The sequence below is a fragment of the Pleurodeles waltl genome, chromosome 9 (genome assembly GCF_031143425.1).
Source record: "Pleurodeles waltl isolate 20211129_DDA chromosome 9, aPleWal1.hap1.20221129, whole genome shotgun sequence".
NCBI lineage: Eukaryota > Metazoa > Chordata > Amphibia > Caudata > Salamandridae > Pleurodeles > Pleurodeles waltl.
This window is the reverse complement of record NC_090448.1, coordinates 988,717,907-988,738,359: the sequence shown is the minus strand read 5'-3', so window position 1 is coordinate 988,738,359 and position 20,453 is coordinate 988,717,907. Positions and strand designations below refer to the sequence as shown.

General features: G+C 44.1%; 1 protein-coding gene across 5 annotated transcripts in view; it reads left to right on the top strand.

The window, feature by feature from the left end:
* The window catches only part of LTBP2 (latent transforming growth factor beta binding protein 2), a 1,514,902-nt gene that overhangs the window by 988,067 nt on the left and 506,382 nt on the right, over positions 1–20,453 (top strand). For 4 of the 5 annotated variants that reach the window (XM_069208495.1, XM_069208494.1, XM_069208493.1 and 1 more), the window contains 2 exons: positions 1,995–2,159; positions 3,236–3,460. In XM_069208495.1, coding sequence (XP_069064596.1) covers positions 1,995–2,159; positions 3,236–3,460 — 390 coding nt within the window. The remainder of the gene's footprint in view (positions 1–1,994; positions 2,160–3,235; positions 3,461–20,453) is intronic. The other variant, XM_069208492.1, reaches the window with a different exon arrangement.

Below are 20,453 nucleotides of genomic sequence, written 5' to 3'. Positions count from 1 at the left end.
GCACCGGTAGTTGGTTCCTCTGGTGCCTGGGAGCTGCGGGTGCAGTGCTTCTTCTAGGCATCGAGTTCTTTATTACTGGGCAGTCACGGTCAGGGGATGCCTCTGGATTCTCTCTGCAGGCATCGCCGTGGGGGAGCAGGGAGGTCGTCTCAGGGTGTCCACGTCATGGGAGTCGCCTGGGGGTCCTCGCTGCAGTGTTGATTTCTCTGGACACATCCCGGGTGCCTTGGGTGCAGAGTGTTGGGAACTCACGCTTCAGGAGTCCCTTTAAAGATGGTTTCTTCGTGGATGTTTGGAGAGTGTGGCTCTCCTCAGGAGTTTCTTGGTCCTCTGGGTTGCAGGGCAGTCCTCTGAGTCGGCAGAGGTCGCTGGTCCCGCTGGATGCGTCGCTGTTGCAGGTTCTTTGAGTCTGGAGACAGGCCGGTAGGGCTGGGGCCAAGTCAGTTGTCGTCTCCGTCTTCTCTGCAGGACTTTCAGGTCAGCAGTCCTTCTTCTTGTTTAGGTTGTCAGGAAATCTGTTTTCCTGGGTTCAGGGTCGCCCCTAAATACTAAATTTAGGGGTGTGTTTAGGGCTGGAGGGCAGTAGTCAATGGCTACTGTCCCTGAGGGTGGCTACACCCTCCTTGTGCCTCCTCCCTTTGGGGAAGGGGGGCACATCCCTAATCCTATTGGGAGAAATCCTCCAAAGCAAGATGGAGGATTTTCTAAGGAAGGGGTCTCCTCAGCAGAGGACAGCTATAGGGGCTATTCTGGCTGGAGGGTGACTCCTTATTTTTCTCATTATTTCCTCCAGACTTGCTGCCAAAAGTAGGGGCTGTGTCTGGGGGGCGGGCTTCTCCACTAGCTGGAGTGCCCTGGGGCATTGTAACACCAGGCTTGAGCCTTTGAGGCTCACCGCCAGGTGTTACAGTTCCTCCAGGGGGAGGTGTGAGGCACCTCCACCCAGGATAGGCTTTGTTCCTGTTAACAGAGTGCACAAAGGCACTCACCCCATGTGGCCAGAAACCCGTCTGGATGTGGCAGGGTGGCAGAAACTGGTCAGCTTAGCACTAGCAGTTGGGTTGGCATGCAGGGGACATCTCTAAGATGCCCTTGGTGTGCATTTCTCAACAAATCCCACACTGGCATCAGTGTGGATTTATTGTGCTGAGAAGTTTGATACCAAACTTCCCAGTATTCAGTGTAGCCATTATGGAACTTTGGAGTTCGTGTTTGACAAACTCCCAGACTATATACTCCTTATGGCTACCCTGCACTTACAATGTATAAGAATTGGCTTAGACACTGTAGGGGCATAGTGCTCATGAAGCTATGCCCTCACCTGTGGTATAGTGCACCCTACCATAGGGCTGGAAGGCCTGCTAGAGGGGTGACTTACCTTAGCCACAGGCAGTGGGTTGTGGTCATGGCACTCTGAGGAGAGTGCCCTCTCGACTTAGTCTTTTTCTCCCCACCAGCACACACAAGCTGTGAGGCAGTGTGCATGTGCAGAGTGAGGGGTTCCCAGGGGGGGCATAATAAATGCTGCAGCCCTTAGAGACCTTCCGTGGCCACAGGGCCCTTGGTACCGGGGTACCACTTACAAGGGACTTATCTGTGTGCCAGGGCTGTGCCAATTGTGGAGACAAAGGTACAGTTTTAGAGAAAGAACACTGGTGCTGGGGCCTGGTTAGCAGGATCCCAGCACACTTTCAATCATAAACTAGCATCAACAAAAGTAAAAAATGTAGGGGGTAACCATGCCACCAGTGGCATTTTCCTACACTCAGTAAACAAATCGTGTTAGTGTACAAGCACTGTATATGGGTGTGATAGAATTTGTGTTCTAGTCCTTGTTTGTCTTCATAAGCTCCATGCATTCCTTGTCTCTCTTTCACTATTCTTCTGCTCTGTTACCCCTTTTTACAACCTGAGGTGCCATGGCTCATTGCCATTAGCATAATCTGTTTACCAGCCTCACTTTCAGATACTCTCCTGTTTCTCCACTCTTTCAGCAGATAAAGCTCTTTCTGCAGAGGAGGGGCCTTGCTTCAGGTCACTGGGAGGCAATATCTGTTCTCTGGCACTGTCCCAGCGGATCACAAAACAGCTCTGCTGCTGCAGTCGCGTAGGAAGAGGTTGGGGCAGAAAATGTGAGCGGTGCCCTCTGCCTGGAACAGGTGAGTAATCGAGGGTCTCTAGGCCTTTATGCATGCTATGCATGTAGTGCCTGCAGCTGGAGAAAGATTGTTGACCAATGACAGCTCAGTTGCAGCTGGCAAGGATATGCAAACAGTGGCATAAGAGTGCTTGAAGCTGGCAGGATATGTTAAGGTAGGAACAGGGTATTACATGCAGGGAGCAGGAGATGGATTGAAAATACAGTGTCAGTAATATCCTTGCATTTCTCCACATATGCAGACAGTGATTGGTATAAGCTTGAAGTGGCTAGAAATGAGCAGGTAGTAGGAGAATGCACTAGGTTCTGGTGCAGGAGGAGACAGTGACAAGGGTGAGTTAGCAGATGGCATGGTGATTAGTGAATAGTAAATGGCAGTTATCAGTAATCTAGAAGATGCCTGTGCATCAGTGTGCACTGTAACAGATGAGCGTGCAGATTACTGGGCTGGTGGTCAGTGATCAAGGTAAGCTTCTAGAACGTGGGTGGGTACTGACAGCTAATCAGCAGGAGATTGGGTAACATTAGCTTGAGGGAGCTGTAATTAGTAATCATGGGTTTAATTTGGAATGTATTTATAAATGCATTTTTATATGATATAGACATTGCCAAGTGTGTTACAGTGCTTTACATAAGAAATGATCAGTTACATGAGAAAACGAGCTGACCATAGACATAACAATGGAAACTGTACATATCAGCAGTTATTTGAGTACTATGGCGCAGACAAAGTGGAAGATAAAACTGAATAACAAAACATATTGCGAAAAGTGAAATAGATTCTAATAAAACAATAGACCCAGAAATGGGACAGAAGCAAAAGGACAGTAAGTAATGATCGGAGATCATGGAGAGGTAATGGTTATGTGAAGTTGATAGCAAATCAGCACTGGCAAAACACAGCGGGGTAGGTGAAGGCAACGAACATAGAATTCAAGGTCTGTGCTAAATTAAAATACATATTCCAGGAAAAATATGGGTTGTGACCATGATGAGCTGAAGGTGTGTCAACAATGGCATCTTTAATCTATCAACCTTTTGAGAAACTTTTTTACTTTCTTTTACTCTCCTCTTTAGATGTTTTCAAAGAAATCTGCCCAGCAGGGCATGGTTACACATACTCGAGGGATGATATTCAGCTGTCTATGAGGGAGGACGACAAGGAAGTGTCCCTTACCTCAGAGGAGCTAGAAGTGGCCAGGTCAGGACCTCCAAGCTGGACGTCTGTCAGGCAGCAGCTGCAGGAATCACTGGGGAGTGTGACAGGTTCACCAACACTGGCAGAGGATGCAACCACTCCAGGTAACGCTGAAGGCTGACACAAAGAGTGTGCCATAGTATCAGTTTAACAGCTGAATATCCAAAGACAAGTTAGAAGAGAACTGCCCATGGAACATGTACTGAAAATCTAATGTACATTGATGTATTTTCCGTGACTGTTTATTTCACCCTTAGAGGCTCTGAATATAACACTTAGGATGATATGATCTTTGTATTATGGATTGGTAATTATGATTCTCGAAGTGTGTTTTTTATAGCTGTCCATTGTGTGTTGCTGAAGGTGTGTTGAATGTAGGGTCCGATTGATGATCTCATACAGGGGCCGTGATGTGGCATTTGTAGTAGTGTGCTATTTGATTGTGATCTTTTATTTAGGAGATGTTGCTTTTTATTGTAGGTTGGTGATTTGTAGTTGTTCCTTGGTTGAGTTTGCGTTAGTGGGCCAGTGAGGTTAGTAGTGGGTTATGTGCAACTCAGCTGAGAAGCTGTGATTGTTTACAGGCCTTCCTCTTTGGTAAGCCATATGGTTTCTTATACAGTGCATACAGTTGGAGAACAAATTATATCCAGCCAAGAGAAAACAACACTAGTAATTTACATGCATCATAGTATTGCAACCACCTTACTTGTCTTGGAGGCACAAATAACTGATCATTCACCTGTAATTCCTGTTTCTAATACCCGAGCAGGACCACAATATTTGAAGAGACAAACTAAACAGGAGGTAGAAAGGTAGGGAGAGAGTTTAGGACTTTGATAAGCAAGAGAGGAGCTTGGTAGATTAATGTTTCCCGAGTATTACCTGCAAGTAATCAAAGTACTAGTACCCTGACCTGTTTTTCCACTTCAGTTCTTACATTATTTGGCTACATGAAGCAGCACCAGATATTTAACGAATATTCCTCTTCAGTTTCCCAGAAGTCATGCACCACTTGTGATAATTTAGGAGTATGGGTTCCTGAATACTGCTCAGGGAGCTAAGCTACTGTTTGATGAACCACAATATCAACATCCACAGGAGATTCTTACCATAAGCCCGTATTTTGGATTCCCAAAACTACCCATCCACTCAATGAGAGGTTTGCCAATAGGTAATTAAACATTGAAGTACCAGGATATCAACAACCGTAGGTATGCAAAGAAGTCCAGCAGGTGCGTAGTCATCCACCCAAATCAAGTGGTGAAATCAGCTAAACAGCTGTCCCTGTGTCATTCACTGCAGAAAGTTGCTGATAGCTTGCCTAAGGAGAGACATGAGGACTTCTTGTAAATCCTAAATGAAGACATGAAGGTCATCAGTAAAACTATAAGTGCTGCTGAAGATGTGAAGTATTCACCAGCATCAACCCTACCAACCTCCTCTGCAACAGAATCTGCTTTTCAAGCAGTACAGAGACAGAGGCTATGGCAGAGGTCCCAGACCCTGCGGCCCTCTTCTTCTCCCACAACACTTGGAATGCCGCTTTAGTTTCAGCTTGAGGAGCATGTGCTACCAGCAGAAAGAGAGCTATCCTTCTTTTTACAGGCTTGGAAAGCTGTAACTTCGGATCACTGAGTACCTCAGATTTTAAAAAGTAGGTACCTCATCCTTGCGGCAGAACCCTTTTTACATCCTTCCCCCACATATCATGCAGCAGAAAGAGGCAGCCCTGCTGCAGAAGGAGCAGTGAAGATGGTTACACAGCAGGGGCTTGGGCACTGTTTGTATTCTCTATGCTTACTAAATACCAAAAAGGATGAAGGTCTTCATCTGATCCTAGACCTCAGACTCTTTTGCACCTCTGCAGGGAAAAGTTCAAGTTGCTGTCCCCACCCCATGTTCTTCCGCTGTAAGTGGAAGATTGGATGATATCCCTAAACGTGGAAGCTGAGTATTTCTTTCAATTTTACAGGAGGTACCCTTGTTTTGTTTTCACTACTAGTTTGCAGTCTTCCTTTTCGGATCAACATCAACACTTTCACCAAGCTGATGGCAGTGGTTGCAGTCCATTTCAAAGGTCAGGGAGCTCTGTATTCTTATACCCTAATGGCTGGTTACTCAAAGCTAGCTTGCTGCAGTGTCGCATCACCTGCAAGTAACAGCATCCCTGCTGTTCAACCTGGCTTCTGCATCAACATGCCCAGGTCTCACCTAGAGTTCTCTCATCACCTCCTGTTCTGGACACAAGATCTTCACAAGCTTTCCTTCTTTCTCAGAGGATCCAGGGCATTTAGGAGGATTTCAGTATTTTGGTATGGTGCTCCAGATTTAGATCTGAAAGTTCTTCATCTGCTGGCTACCTGCATTATATTAGTCACCTACACATTCTGGCGTGTGATGGCTCTCCAGTGGTGCCTTCATAGGGAACACACGTGAATTCTTCTGGGATGCTACAAAAAGATCTGTGCTGGTGGCTAGTGCAGGAGCACCTCCCCCAAGGGATGTCTTTTCACCCTTTAGTACAGTAGCGCATCTGAACGAATTGGAGACCAGCAACAGTTTCTTCTTAGGAAACCCCTTGAACTGCAGCAATTTGCCTAGCCCTGAAGGCATTCCTTTTTTGCTTTTGTGGTCAGTCCATCAAGATTTTGATGGTCAACATGTGGAATATCAACAAACATGGAGGAACGAGGTCTCACCTTCTGTGTTGAGAAGCACTGAGGAACTGGGCAAGGGCACACCATCATGGGATCTGTATAGTCACCAGCCATCGGACTGGGTCTCTGAACATCAGAGCCGTCAGTCTCAGTCAGCTTCATCTTGGTGACCACAACTGATATCTTCAACCGGAAGTGATGCAGTACATTCTTGCCTATTGGGGATGCCTCAGGTGGTCATCATCGCCAAATGGAAAAACACAGAGGCCCTCATTTTGACATTGGCGGTAAAAACCACCTACCGCCATGGCTGCTAAAAGACCGTCGCCGCGGCTACCCATCCATCCATCCGCCATACTATGACCACAGCCAGATTTCCACCACAAGAAGGGTGGAAATCTGGCTATGGCCATACTGGTGGATGGCCGTAAGGTGGCGCTGCTACCACCAGCAGCGACACGCCAGTAGACCGCCACCAGCCATATTATGACAAATAATATGGCCTGCCGGTGTTCTGCTGGCAGGGGCTGCTGGCGGTAGCAGCACCCCGACCTGTCCCCTGCTGGAAGACTCCCTGGATACAGGTAAGCAGGGATCCGACAGGGGAGCGGGTTGTTGTGTGTGTGAATGGGGGTGTGTGCATGTGTGTCTGTGTGAATGCAAGTGTGTGTGTAGTGGTGTTTGCGTGCGTGGATGAATGTGTGTGAGTGCGTGGATGAATGTGTGTGAGTGATGTATGTATGGTAATGTGTATGCGTGTCGGCGTGTATGTTATGATGTATGTGCGGATGTGTGCGTGAATGAATGTATGCATGGGGAGGTGGGGAGTGTCTGGGGAGTTGTTGGGAGGTAGGGGGCTCCTATCAGTGACAGGGAAGGAATTCCCTGTTACTGATAGGGCCTACTGGCATGGTTTTTGTGGCGTTACAAATGCCACGAAAAGCATGGCGGTAGGCAGGTACATAATACCGCCAGCAGCACAATGGCAGAGGCTGGGCTGGAGATTCTCATTTCCAGCCTGGCGCCTGCTAGCGCCATGGCAGTCGGAGTCGTACGTTGGTGGGTTTGCTTCAGCCAACCTGCCAATGTCATAATGTGGCGGTAAGTACCGCCAGCCTGTTGGCGGTACTACCGCCACATTAGCACCAACCGCCGGGTGACCCCTAGAGTGTTCATAGTTCTGTGCCCTCCAGTATCCATAGAGGAAAGACTTGGAGAACGTTTACCTTGAGATGTAATTTTCCACTTCACTAAGCATTTCATCCCATACCCTTGCATAGCCAGATCGTGAGACTAGTCCCTAGCCATTCCCATCTCCCTGGACTGGCTGAGAAGGGTATGGTCTGCAGACCTCCTGTATTCCCTGCTCCCTTCCTTGAGGCTGGACCGCCTCTTCCAGGAGAAGGGCGTGGCACTGTACCTGAATCTCCAGAGTCACCACCTGAATGCCTGGAGTTTATTCGGGGTCACTTGAGCTCCTTCCTACTCCCTTGATAGGTGGTTGATGTAATTCTATTAGGCAATAGTCCCTCAGCAAATCTGGTCTATTCTGGGAGGTGGAATAGATTTGATGGTTTGTGCATAGAGGAAAATGTAGACTCTTTGAAGGCACACCTTTTTTAGGTCCTCAGTCTTGCTCTGTCTTTGGCTCAAGTTGGCTCTGTAGTTGTCTCTGTTAATGGATAAGTGCAGCCTTTTCATAATTTCTCTACCTTCTTATTCAGCCATCCCTTTTCAACTCACCGATGATGCTTAGAATCTTGGGGGGACTGACTCATGTTTTCGCCATCTCCATTTGTGATACCTCAATGGTATTTACACCTGGTTTTGACTTTTAGGATGAGCGTTCCCTTTGAGCCTTTTCACAGTTGCAAGTAGTGACTGATAACATTTAAGACAGTTTTTATTGTGGCCATAACCTCAGCAAGGCTTGTAGTGAGTTGCCTGCACTGAGGACTCTGTCCCACTGGATTGTGCTGTGTATTAAAGTGTAGTATGAACTTGACAAAAAGGAACTTTTCGATGGAATCTGGGCTCACTCTACCAGAGCAAAGGCGTCAAAATCAGTGTGAAAGGATGTTCCGCTGGCTGAGATTTGTCGTGCAGTAACATGGTCTTCTCTCTATACCTTCCTTATGCACTATTGCTTGCATTCCGGAATGAGAAAGGATGGTCATTTTGCATTATTGGTGTTTCAGGGTTTCTTTGAAGGACCATTCCTTCAGATCGACCTCCTGGAGAGAGGAATTTATGGTTTAGAATCTGCTCATCAGGTGAATCCACCTGATCACAGATCATCATTAAAAAGTTTAAGTGGGATGATTGCACTACCTCAAAATGATCTGTCACTCCTTGTCTCTACCTTTAAGACAGGGGTCTCCAACTGTTTCTGTTATGAGAGCTACTTATAAATAATAATAATTATCCCTAGCTGCTAATACAATTAGTATTGTAACAGTGATCACATCAGACAAGATTATGTTGGTGATCAGCTTATGTTTAGTTACTTCAGTGCATTAGGCAGGCTTGCCAGCAGTAATTAAAAAAACAAAAGGATTGGTCAATCTGGAATGCCTTTATGAGGGTAATAACGGACAGCAATAACTTAAATGCCCAAGGTAATAATAGTAGTAAGAAACATCCCCAAGCCACGTGACTTATCTCTTAAAAATCAACTTTAAAAATATTTAGGAAATTCACCCATCAGCTTATCAGTTCTGAAAAGACACACATTTTTGTTTTGAATGCACATTTTTTAATTTTGATATATATATATATATATATATATATATATATATATATATATATATATATATATAAATTCAGTCAAGCAAAAGATTCAAATTTAGTTGGCTGGACTAGACACCGGGGAGCTACTTCTCAGTAGCTACAGAGCTACTATTAGCTCATGAGCTACTCAGTGGAGAAGCCTACTCTAACTCAGTCTTCTAATGACAATGCACCCTGTGGAAAGGCAATTTTCATCACTTTTGGGTTCACAGGAATTTCTCATCCTCCAAGTTCCACATGCTTGCCTTCACATAAGACCATTGTACCAGTGTCTGGAGGCAAATGGTGCCAGTATTCTGAGAGATCGAAGGATTCAGATTTCCTGCAGCTTGGCATCTCAATGGGTCTGAAAACTGCAGAATCACCTATGGGGTGTGGACTCCCTCAAAATCCCCCCATCGGCAGAAGGGGCTCTAGTTATTAGAAAAGAAGGGGCCACAGTGCGCTAATGAGAAAGTTGAGATCTACTTGACATTATGTGCTCCGGTATCTCACATTCAAGACTGTAATTCTGTATTTCAATGATCTAACACCCACCATGGCATCCAGAGGTGCAATAGTTATTTATGTTTTATTACATTGGTTTAAAATGCATACAAAATAAAAATAAAAAAATGTCCCCACTGATATAATTCTGACAGATGCCTCTCTGACTGAATGGAGTGTACATATGGGACATCTTCAGATTCAAGGGACTTGATCTCGCCTGGAAAAATCCTACCACATCAAATATTTGAAACTGAGAGCTGTAATCTTAGCTTTTAAGGCATTCCACCCTGCCATTTAGAGAAACTCAGTTATTGTTCAAATGGACAGTATGACAATTGCACACTACTTGCAACAACAAGAGGAACTTAGTACGATCAAAAGAAACACAGTCAATCTGGAAATGGCTGATAACCAGGCACGCGAGGATTACCTCAGTTCACCTCCCCAGTGTTCAAAATGCACAAGTGAGTGCCTTTGCACAGTTTTCCAAGAAAACAACAAGTGAATTCTAAACAATGCTGTTCTGCACCCATGAACTGTGACTGCGTTTCTTGTCAAAAAGATCTCTTCACAAATGCAGACAACAAAAAATGCCCACACTGCTTCCAGGTACTACCAACCAGAAATGAAGGGCAATTCCCTCTAGCTAGACTGGCCTGGGAAATTTCTCTAGGCTTTTCCTCTGATTCCCCTGATACCAACGATCATTGTCACATTGTTATACTTGAGAGCCAAGATGATTCCAATAGCACCAGATTGACCCCAGCAGTGGTGACTGACTGACCTTCACCATCACACATTTAAGGACCAGATCCTTTGTCCCAACCTTCCTTTGATGATGACATCACCACCTTCCATTGTGGAAGCACGACAAGCTGAAGTGTCATGAAAGCTCTGCAATTGGGAGCATCATCCGGGCCTTTCCTGCCACTTGTCCTGCGGTTTCTTGAGGTTACAGCATAGACATTTCTACCTCCAGCCATGTCAAAGGAGGCAACTCCATCCCAGTTGAAAAAATTTAAACAATATCAGCAGGATCCATATTTTCTTAAGTTGAAGTCCACAATATTAATGCAAGACCCAAAAATGTGCATCATGACAAAACTAGATTTAGTAAAAGTGACTTCAGTTAGACGAATTAGACAATCTTTCTCCAGAACTCATCCTCTGTGGAATTTGAGCCTTCCTTTGGAGTATATGGATAGTCTAAAAGAAGCTAAATGGTCATCTACAAGAGCTTCTTACACCTTCAAATAGAAGGAAAATGTTCTAACCCATTACCTGTTAGGAAGAAGCAGTTATGCTTTATTTTCTTTAGCCAGGTCTTACTTCAAGCCTCCTCTAAAAAGGTACATCTGGCCGCTATAATTGCCTATAGAAAATGTTCTTCAAAGACGTTTTTTAACTCACGTGTGCATGAGCACAGGAATACTTCATATCTGCATATTTATCCTTATTTCACAGATAGGATGGAAGTCCCTCATGGCCACATGATGTTTACCACCCTTCTGGAGCCCATCAAGTACAAGATTTCCTGATATTTAGATTGCCAAACTCCAAACATCTTCTCTCAAGACAGCATTTCAGCATCTACTGTGCATGGAAAATGCTGTGTACCTGTCTAACTTTGAAGACAAAGCGCAGCTTCCATTGAAAAAGGTTGAGAAAAAAACAACCTGTCCCTTTTGAGACTCCAGGAGTTTCCACTACCCATGATGCTTTGTACTAACAGTTGCCTCAGAGTCAGTTACTGTTTCCAGATTGTGTTAGAAGGGCTTTAGAGCACATTGGGTACACCTCTGTTTTTCTCAGAACGTCTCTCAAGATTTTCATTTTTTCAACCTCACTGGACATCTTTTACATCTAGTCATTGAGTGAACAAGACTTTTCTAATGTCTGCAGATTTTTTTCACTAAATAATGCCTACCCTGTGTTTGTGAAATGCCCTTCCTGTATGAGAAAGAAGGCTGCTTGTGACCCACACAGGGTGTGTGTGGAGTGTCTTCCTTTGCCAAATTCTGTCAAAGGATGTGAATTGTGCCAAAAAATGTCCAAAAGGATTAAATAGATTGTGAGGGCATTCAACAGAGAAGTAAACTGGATGGTTTGAGTCCAAAGAAGGAGCTGAAAAGAAGGCAGGAAAACCTCCCAAGCCTTGCAGCCTCTTCAGAAAAGGAGCCACAATCTCATTAAGACCACCAATGAGGGAGGCATGAAAAAGATGAAAGACAACAACCTCACCATTATGGCCAACATTTCTCTTCAGCATTGAAGACCTTGATGATGATGTTGAACGCTTCGGGCCGATGAGCTTGTTATCAAAGGCTGGCTAGTGTCTATGGTGACTCACCAGCACTATAGCAGGTCTTCGAAGCCTACACAATTGAAGCACTCCAGACCATCTGCGACTCCTTCGGCGTCAATATCAAAGCACTTGCAGCCGTTGACTGCATCTCTTTTGCCCTCAATACAAATGTAATGCTGTACATCTCCACTGCAGACTCTGACACTGAATTTGCCATTTTACCACTTCTCAACATCACTGAGAAATGCTCAACATCAACTGTCATCAACTCCTCTGAAGAAATTGGGGATACATCCTGAAGAGCCAGTAGCACTACTGTTGCTGTTGGGCTCTCTATGCTTTACAATCCCTGCAGTTGACCCACTGTAACTTCCACTGAGACTGTTAAACTCGCTTCCATCTCCAAGGATGGTCTCACAACACACTTATATGACATGCATCAATAGAATGCTGATGCCACATAAAGAACCACCAGTTACAGACAGGCATGTTTCTCCATCTTCTGAAAGAGAAAATGACTTTCCATATACTCCAGAATGACAAAAATCATGCTTATCTCCTTCTGTGTCTCCATCCTGGTTTAGGTATAGCGCAATGACACTAACTCCTCATACATACAAACATCTGCTGCAGCTTCTCGATAAAGAGTATCGAGGGTGGATGACATCACCACCTTCCATTATTATATATATGCATAGGAGCTTCAAAATGGAGTATTCTTGTCGAAGCACGACAAGCTGCAGTGTCTATCATCATGGAAGCTCTGCAATCGAGAGCATCACCAATGCCTCACTTGCCAGTTCTCTTGAGCTTTCTTGAAATTACAGAGTAGGCATTTCTACTACCAACCACGTTAAAGATGGCAACTTCACACCTGCTGAAACAATTTACACAATGTCAGCAGAATCCATAGTTTTTGATGTTTGAAATCCACAATATTAACACAGGACCTAAAAATGGGTGGTATGGCAAAACCAGATTCAGTAGTAGTGACTATAGTTAGGCAAAGACATTTCTTTGTCCAGTAACAGCTGAGCAACCGGACAAAGAAAGCAAAAAGATAGACACCAAGGTAAGAAGAAGCAATGACACAGCCAACAGACCTTGTTTGTTTGGCTGCCAATCTAGACCTAAGCATTGCCTATGTTTTTTTGTCAATGCTACTTAGGCAAAACAAGAATAAAAATGTATTTTTGCTGATGCAGTGTAGCATAGACAAAAACAAGAAAAAATAAATAAACAGAATGATGTGTATGAATTCATGTATCATTGTGATACATCAACCAAGAATGATGATGTAGATGTGCATACATCACCAAGCAAATTTAAGTTGCCAGGCCCTTCAACAAAAGAAATGTAAACAGTTGCGTTTTGAACTATGCAAAGAGTGCAACAGGAGGAGTAGGGGAGCAAACGCGAGAGGAGAAGTTTGGTGACAGAATACAATTCGGGGGGCAACATAAAGTTGAAGGATAGAGTTCATAGTGAGGAGGAAAGAAAAACAAATAAAAGCAACAAAGTGAAGCAGGAAAGGATGCAGTAAGCAGTAGACGAGCTGAGGAGTGGGAGGAAGGGGTAGCATGTAGAACTTGAGGGAAAGGTATTTAAGGGGGTAAATAGCACACGAGGGACAGGACAGAGCAAGGAAACACATGCTTTCCGATGGAGTGCTGAAAGAAGAATAGAATAGTAATTCCCTGAATGAGAGCAGTGTAAGGATATAAGTCATCCAATCAAAAGATGGTAAAGGAGCTATGCTTTCAGGTAAGGTCCATACACAACACGAGGAAGGAAAGCTATTTAGTAAGAAATGAGAAAATTAAATTGACAAGAAAGCCAACGAATGGTAAGCAGTGGACTGGCCCAAAATTCCTTATAGTGGTAGTGTCCACAATAGGTCTTCAGTAACACAAGACCTAAAAATGAGTGACATGAAGTCAGTGTAATAGAAGACTGTCAGTGTTTTGGCTTTTCTCAGAAGATGCAACAGGGAGGGTGGCATGGCGTCAATGGTATCGAAGAATGCCAGTGTCGGCTTTTCTTGTAAGATAAAGCAGGGAGGCTTGAGAACGTATATAGTCCTTAATATATGATCTACCACCATCAGTGACAATGGGACTTTGAGGTGAGGGAAGCCTCTTTGGTCAAGTCATCACTACCACCTTAGATTCAAGTGAGTTGGTTGTAATAGGCTAGGGCCATGAAGTCACTGCGAAAATCGTCTTGGCTGAGCCTCACCATTCTCAAGTTGGATACTCAACTCAATATCATAAATCTCCCCTTTTCACACTTCTCCTGGTTTTGTCAGCATACAGAGGAGGAGGAAGGAAAGATGAAGGATGAAAACGACACCCAGAAAGTGATAGGGCTTGAAAAGAAGAAGTTCTGTAGGCCCCAATTCAAGTTCAGAGAATGGTAATACTACCCTTAGAGGTGTTGATCCTCTCGCTGGCCATACTAACAGTAGCAACAACTCTACCAAGGGAAACCTCTTAACCAAATCAACAACAACACATCTTTATAATGTATCTGGAAAACATACTTCGGGAAACCAACAGTGATAACTTAATGCACACCTTCCATTTGCCACTTTACTGGGGGAAGCAATATCACATTCATCGGAAAAGAGGGAGAAAATAATAAAAGACAAATAAATGTTGAATATTGTAGATCATGGGCAATTATCTCTCTAATTTCTTTCCTCTTTCTGTGGCAACAAGATGTTTGTAAGTACACTTTTCTCTGCTGTGTGCAGAACTACTCTTGTAGACATTACTATGGCCACATTATGAATCAGAGGGAAATTCCGCTGAGTTCTGAGCTGGCGGTCTAAACACAGACCGCCAGCCATGCGAGGACCCCGCTGGCCCAATAAACAACATTCCGCTGGGCCGGCAGGCGGAAACAGTGTTTCTGCCAGCTGGCCCAGTGGAATGCGGGGCCTGGACATTGCCGACGGCTCCACAACGTGCTGTGGGCAATGTAGCAGTGCGGCGGGTGCAGCAACACCCGTCACGTATATCACTGTCCGTAAATCAGGCAGTGACATGCGCGAGGGGGCTGTGCATGGGGGCCCCTGAATTGCCCATGCCAAGTGCATGGGCAGTGCCGGGGCCCCTAGGGGTGCCCCGGGGCACCCATTTCTCCAGCCTCTCCCTGGTAGGCTAAACTGCCAGGGAAAGGCTGGGGGAAAACAGGTTCATTATCCGGTGGCACTGCCCTGACGGATAAGGAACTCCGCCATCGTCAGGCTGCCTAGCAGCGGTAGCCTGGCAGTGGTGGAGTTCCGCCTGTGGCGGTCTCCCAGTGAACATCATATGGCAGTTCGGACCGCCATGCCGGTAACGGTAATTACTGCCACCTCCGGCATGGCGGTCCGAAACGCCGTGTTCATAATGACCGCCTATATGTTTTTTTGGGGTGGCCCCCAGTAATTACAACAAAAAGACAAGTTATTGGTCTCCCCATGTAATAGAATACAGCATGGTCCAGTATGGTAAGATTTTAAAGTAGTTACATACTTTGTATGGACTTGTTATGATTAGTATCATCTACGTCAATGAGTACCTGGAAAGTTTGGTAACAGATGTATTTTAAAGAACAATGAATAGGAACATTGGTTGGAACTAGATATATTTTTCCCTTTTTAATCTCTAGGATACTGGTGACAAAGACTAGAATTTAAAGCTAACAGGAACAGTAATCTTTGGTCAAATTTAATGAGATTTAAAGACAGTTTTGAAGACATTTTCTGGGTCTTGCCTAGGGAGTTTAGAAGAAAATAAGTGGCACATTTTGAAGACTATGGGTTAGATGTATGAAACATTTTTGCATTTGCAAATGGCTTGATTTGCAGAATCGGCCAGTTTGCAACTGCAAAAATGCCTTTTCTGATGTACAAAGCCCAAATTGTGATTCGGTATCCTGTTACCGAATCGCAACTTGGATTTTGCGATTCGATATTTGTAAGGGGCGTGTTAAGGACGTCCCTTACTAATGCCGAATTGCAGTGTTGTATATGAATGTTTTGCAACTGAAATGCAGACACAAAACAGTCGCAATTTACTGGCAACTCAAGAGTCCCATTTGTAAATGGGTTCCAGGGGAACCCCTTCTCCTTTGAAAATGGTTGGAAAAATGCCTGCTCTTAAAAATTAATCTGCAAAGTTTAATTTTTTTTTTTAAAGGCATTCGTTTTCCTTTAAGGAAAACGGGCTACATTAAAAAAAGATTGTTTTATTTAAAGCAGCCACACACCTGGTGGTTATCTGACCCCAGCTGGCCACCATCCCTGTGATGGCAGCGAATTCCTGTGGGTCTCAAGTTGCGACCTACCTCATTATTATTCATGAGGTAGGCCTATTTGCGACTCACTAAGAATTGCTAATCACACTAAAAAGAGTTTCATACATCAGGAGTAGTGATTTACTAACTGTGATTCACAAAAAATCGCAATTAGATAATCGCTGTTCCTTTGTTTTCATAGCTGGCCCTATGAGTGCTAAGAAAAGAATGGCATTTAAATACAGTTTAACAGTGGGGTTTGAGCAACTTCTGGGAATATTGTTTAAGAAACAGAGTAGCACCTGCGACCAGAAACATAAAATATGAATAGTTTCAATTTAAATATATCTTAAGGGGGGACTTAAATTACGTTCCTTTGAGAATTCTGGGGATACTGACAAATGATAGATGTTAAACTGCATTTGGAGAGGTTCTGAACACACATGGTTGCAGCCATGGGTACACAAACATGATTACCTCATACTCTCAGCAATCAAAGCAGCAATGGTTGTGTACGATGAGGTCTAAATCATACTGCCAACAGCATGAGAAGTAGTCAGAGCATGGACAGCACCTTGGGTTGTGAATAGTCCCCGGGTGATAGCTATGGTGAGGCTGAGAGCACAGGCTTCATCTCTGTTCACCAAAACAGAAGTTAGTAAAACGGAATTCCCATCCATGGTCTAGAAGTGAGTTTTAATACCACAGGTTGAGTCCAGAGTACCTCTTCCTGCTGGTGTCTATCCCTTTCTCTGCACAGTGAACATCTTTCCATTTAGCCGAACAACAGTGCATAGCAATAGAAATGGGGAAGATGGTCCAGCCACAGGGTGAGGAACAACCCTCATCTTTTCTGGCCATCTAGCAGGCCTTCATTGGATATAAAGGCAGGCAGATTTGTATCTTTCTATCTCTCTTTAGAAGTATAAGACATTTGGTCTGGGATCTTACCATAGCAGAAGATAGATATCCAGGAGGCTTTATGTTATAAGGCAGTTGCCTACTTAAAACAAAGTTTAGAAAGCTATTGCAACCATACACTGGAATCAGCACTTTTAATGAGACTTTTCGTAGACATTGCTAACCCCTCTCAGCATGGCTACCCCTCTTTTATTAGGACAGAGCCAACACTTGCTTGACCTAAACACATGCTGACACATACACTATATTTTATTGGTATAGTTTATTAAGTGCCGCCTAGCTCCAAGGCACCAGGCATTGTACAGACAGTTGGAGGAATAATAAAAAATAAAGGAGAAAGAAACGTAAAATACAAACACATATGTGATACCATAAATTGTAAAATCTGCTAAGACATACCGACAATCACACTAACCACTCTAAACATATACCCTCTATCTGACTGGTGTGTGTTACTTTAAGTCATATACCTCCTTCTTCACCACATTGTGTGATCCAGGGAAAGCCACTTCACCTTCCTGCGCCTTAGTTCCCACTCATCTAGACTAGGAAGTCTTAGAACTAGACTATGATCAAAATGAGGCACTGTAGAGTTGACATGTACAATTAACCTTTGCTGCAGAGATGATCCTTATATTACCACAACAACGGGAGCTAAAACCTTCCCACAGTGCACCATGCATCTATGCCAATGTGACAGCAGGTCAGGATTGAGGTAATGTGGCAGCACAGTATTCCAGGTCTCTGCTGAAGTATCTTGGCAGAACAGTATGTGATCTGTGTACTGGGAAAGATGGATTTGTGGCAAATCAGAGTGTGGTAGATGCACTAAGCAGCATAGAGGCCCTTAGCATGAACATGGCGGTCCAGACCGCCATATAATAAACATGGCAGAACTGCCACTTTTGACACTCCACCACTGCCAGGATTCCGCCACCAGGCAGCCTGGCGGTGTAGGAGTTTCATATCCGATAGGGCAGCACTGCAAGCAGCGCTGCCTGGCAGATAATGAGTCAGGTTCCACCAGCCTTTCCCTGGCGGTTTGGCAGAAGAGGGGACTCAGGGTCCCCATGCATAGCCCCGTCGCGCATTTCACTGCCCGATTTACGGGCAGTGAAATGTGTGACGGGTGCTGCTGCACCCGCCGCACTTCTACATTGTTGCCGGCTCCATTTGCAGCCGGGGTCAATGTTCAGGCCCTGCATTCAGCTGGGCCGGCTGGCGGAAACACTCTTTCCGCCAGCCGGCCTTGCTGAATGTTCTTTATGTGGCCGACGGGGGGTTCTGCGCGCTGGCGGTCTTCTGTTGCTGGCGAGTTCGTAATGAGCACCAGAGTCTCTAAAGTGGATTTGTCATGGGTCAGTACTGCAATGTTTTGGCAGTGAGCACCAGCATCAATAACAACTATTTTTGCCCTTTGGGTCTTGTCACTAATTTTATCAATCCACTTAAACTTCTAAGATGGCTGTACCTGAAATGACTTAATTCCCTGTAGCCATCACTTTGTCTTAAGTATATTTTGAAAAGGTGGCAATGAAGAGCAATATACTAAACATCCACTCTGCTTATTATAAAACACATGAGAATGCTTTTCTTATTACAACAAAACTGCTTTCAGGACAAGCCTCACCATTCCAAAGCAGTCAGGAGAGCTCACTTTTAAAATTAAACATGGCATTTATTTTACCCTACAGGTCTTTTGAAACTAACTACTTTTTACAGTTGAAATAAATGAATTGATAGACTGACTGAAAAAAAGATTTGTCAGCGCATGCAAACAGATAGCAGAACATTGACATGGAAGCTTTTATCGTAAATTTTCCTGACTGTAAGGTGTCCACTTTCCAAATCGAGATGGGTGGCCAAGCAACTGTGGTCATGGGTGCTTATTACTTTGCAAGACAAAACCATGAGCTGTGCTTCCAAATCCAACATTGAAGCACCTGTAAACCATCTTGAGGAAGAAAGCATGTGGACTTTAGAAATTTAGCTAGACCCAGACTCTGAAAAGGGACAAGGAAGATATTTGAGATATTTTCCCATTTAAAAGAGGTGCGGAATCAGAATTCAGGCCAGTTCTAGATCCACGTTTAGCCAACAAGTGGATCATAAAAGAAAAGTTTCAGATGCTCAATCCCCATCACGTTACACATAAAACAAGGAGATGGGATGTGTGCAGTAGACTTGCAAGATGCTCACTTTCAAATCCCATTGGAAAACCTCGGAGGAAATATGTGAATTTCCTGAATTTCTCATTTCCAATATACAGTTCATCCAATCAGCCTGAAATCTGCCCCACACGTTTTCGCCAAATCTATGGCTGTAGTTGCGGCCTACCACTGGCAAATATTATTTGCCTACCCTTACCTGGACCACTAGCTAATCAAGGCTCACAGTGTATTAAGCGCGAAGCAAGACTTCAGAAGGGCAGCATCTGTTTTTTCTCAGTCACGGCCTCCAAATCAATTATCAGGAATCAGTGTTATAGGATTATCATTGCCACAATAAACACAATTAAAGGAAATGAGTTTCTTTTGGAGCAGATGGTGTCATCAATCCAGAACAAGCTTCACCTATCTTAAATGTATGAACTTTTGAGATCAGCATAAAGTGCTGTCCAGAAAGAGAATGCATTTGTCACCTTCTGTTGAACAACAGCAATCCAACAGCCCAGTATATCACCTCTCTTCTTTTATGGCTTCCTTCGTTTCCATTGTCCTGAATGCAAGACTACATATGAGACCTCTTCATTAGTGCCTAGAGGCTCAGTAGTCAGCGAGACACAACAACTAGGACAATAAGCTTCAAGGATCTATAACAGGGAGATAGTCCCTCTCAGGGTGGTGCAAGAGAGAGAACCCTGCTTTAAGGTGTGCTTTTCGTATTAAGAATCTCCATCTCACATGAGTTTCACAGATGCATCGCTTATAGGATTATGCTGTCATCTGTGGTAACTATCAGTGCAAAGTCAATGGCCAAACATGGAGTGCTATTGACAATTAAGGGGGTTATTCTAACTTTGGAGGAGTGTTAATCCGTCCCAAAAGTGACGGTAAAGTGACGGATATACCACCAGCCGTATTACGAGTTCCATAGGATATAATGGACTCGTAATACGGCTGGTGGTAAATCCGTCACTTTTCCGTCACTTTTGGGACGGATTAACACATCCTCCAAAGTTAGAATAACCCCCTAAGTCTTTTGTTTCCATTAGCCAGATACAGTCTTTAATATGGGCAAAGTAATCATGCATATAGACAGAAAGCTTATTGCTAAAGTAATCTTGGATTCTCATGTAACTCAAGCCATTCCTTTGCCTACTTTCTTACAGAATCAAGCTTTGCTGGCTGAAAGGTCTCTCCATGTAACAGACACTAGAACAGTGCTTAAATTGTATTTAGACAAAATCAAAGTTGTGAGGAAAAACAGACATTTGTTTTTCATCTATGTTCCCTCACGGACAGGCTTAGCTACTTCAAAATACTCTACCTCTAGCGGGATAGCCTCTTGCAAATGTCAATGTTCAGCCTTACACGGCTGCAGCCTAAATTGCTACATGGCTGTGGTTTTTCCCTTTGTTTCTTTTAAAAAGATTTGTGAAAGAGGGTTTTTTTTTGTTTCGCCTTTTTTATTTGGTGACTTCTTTTA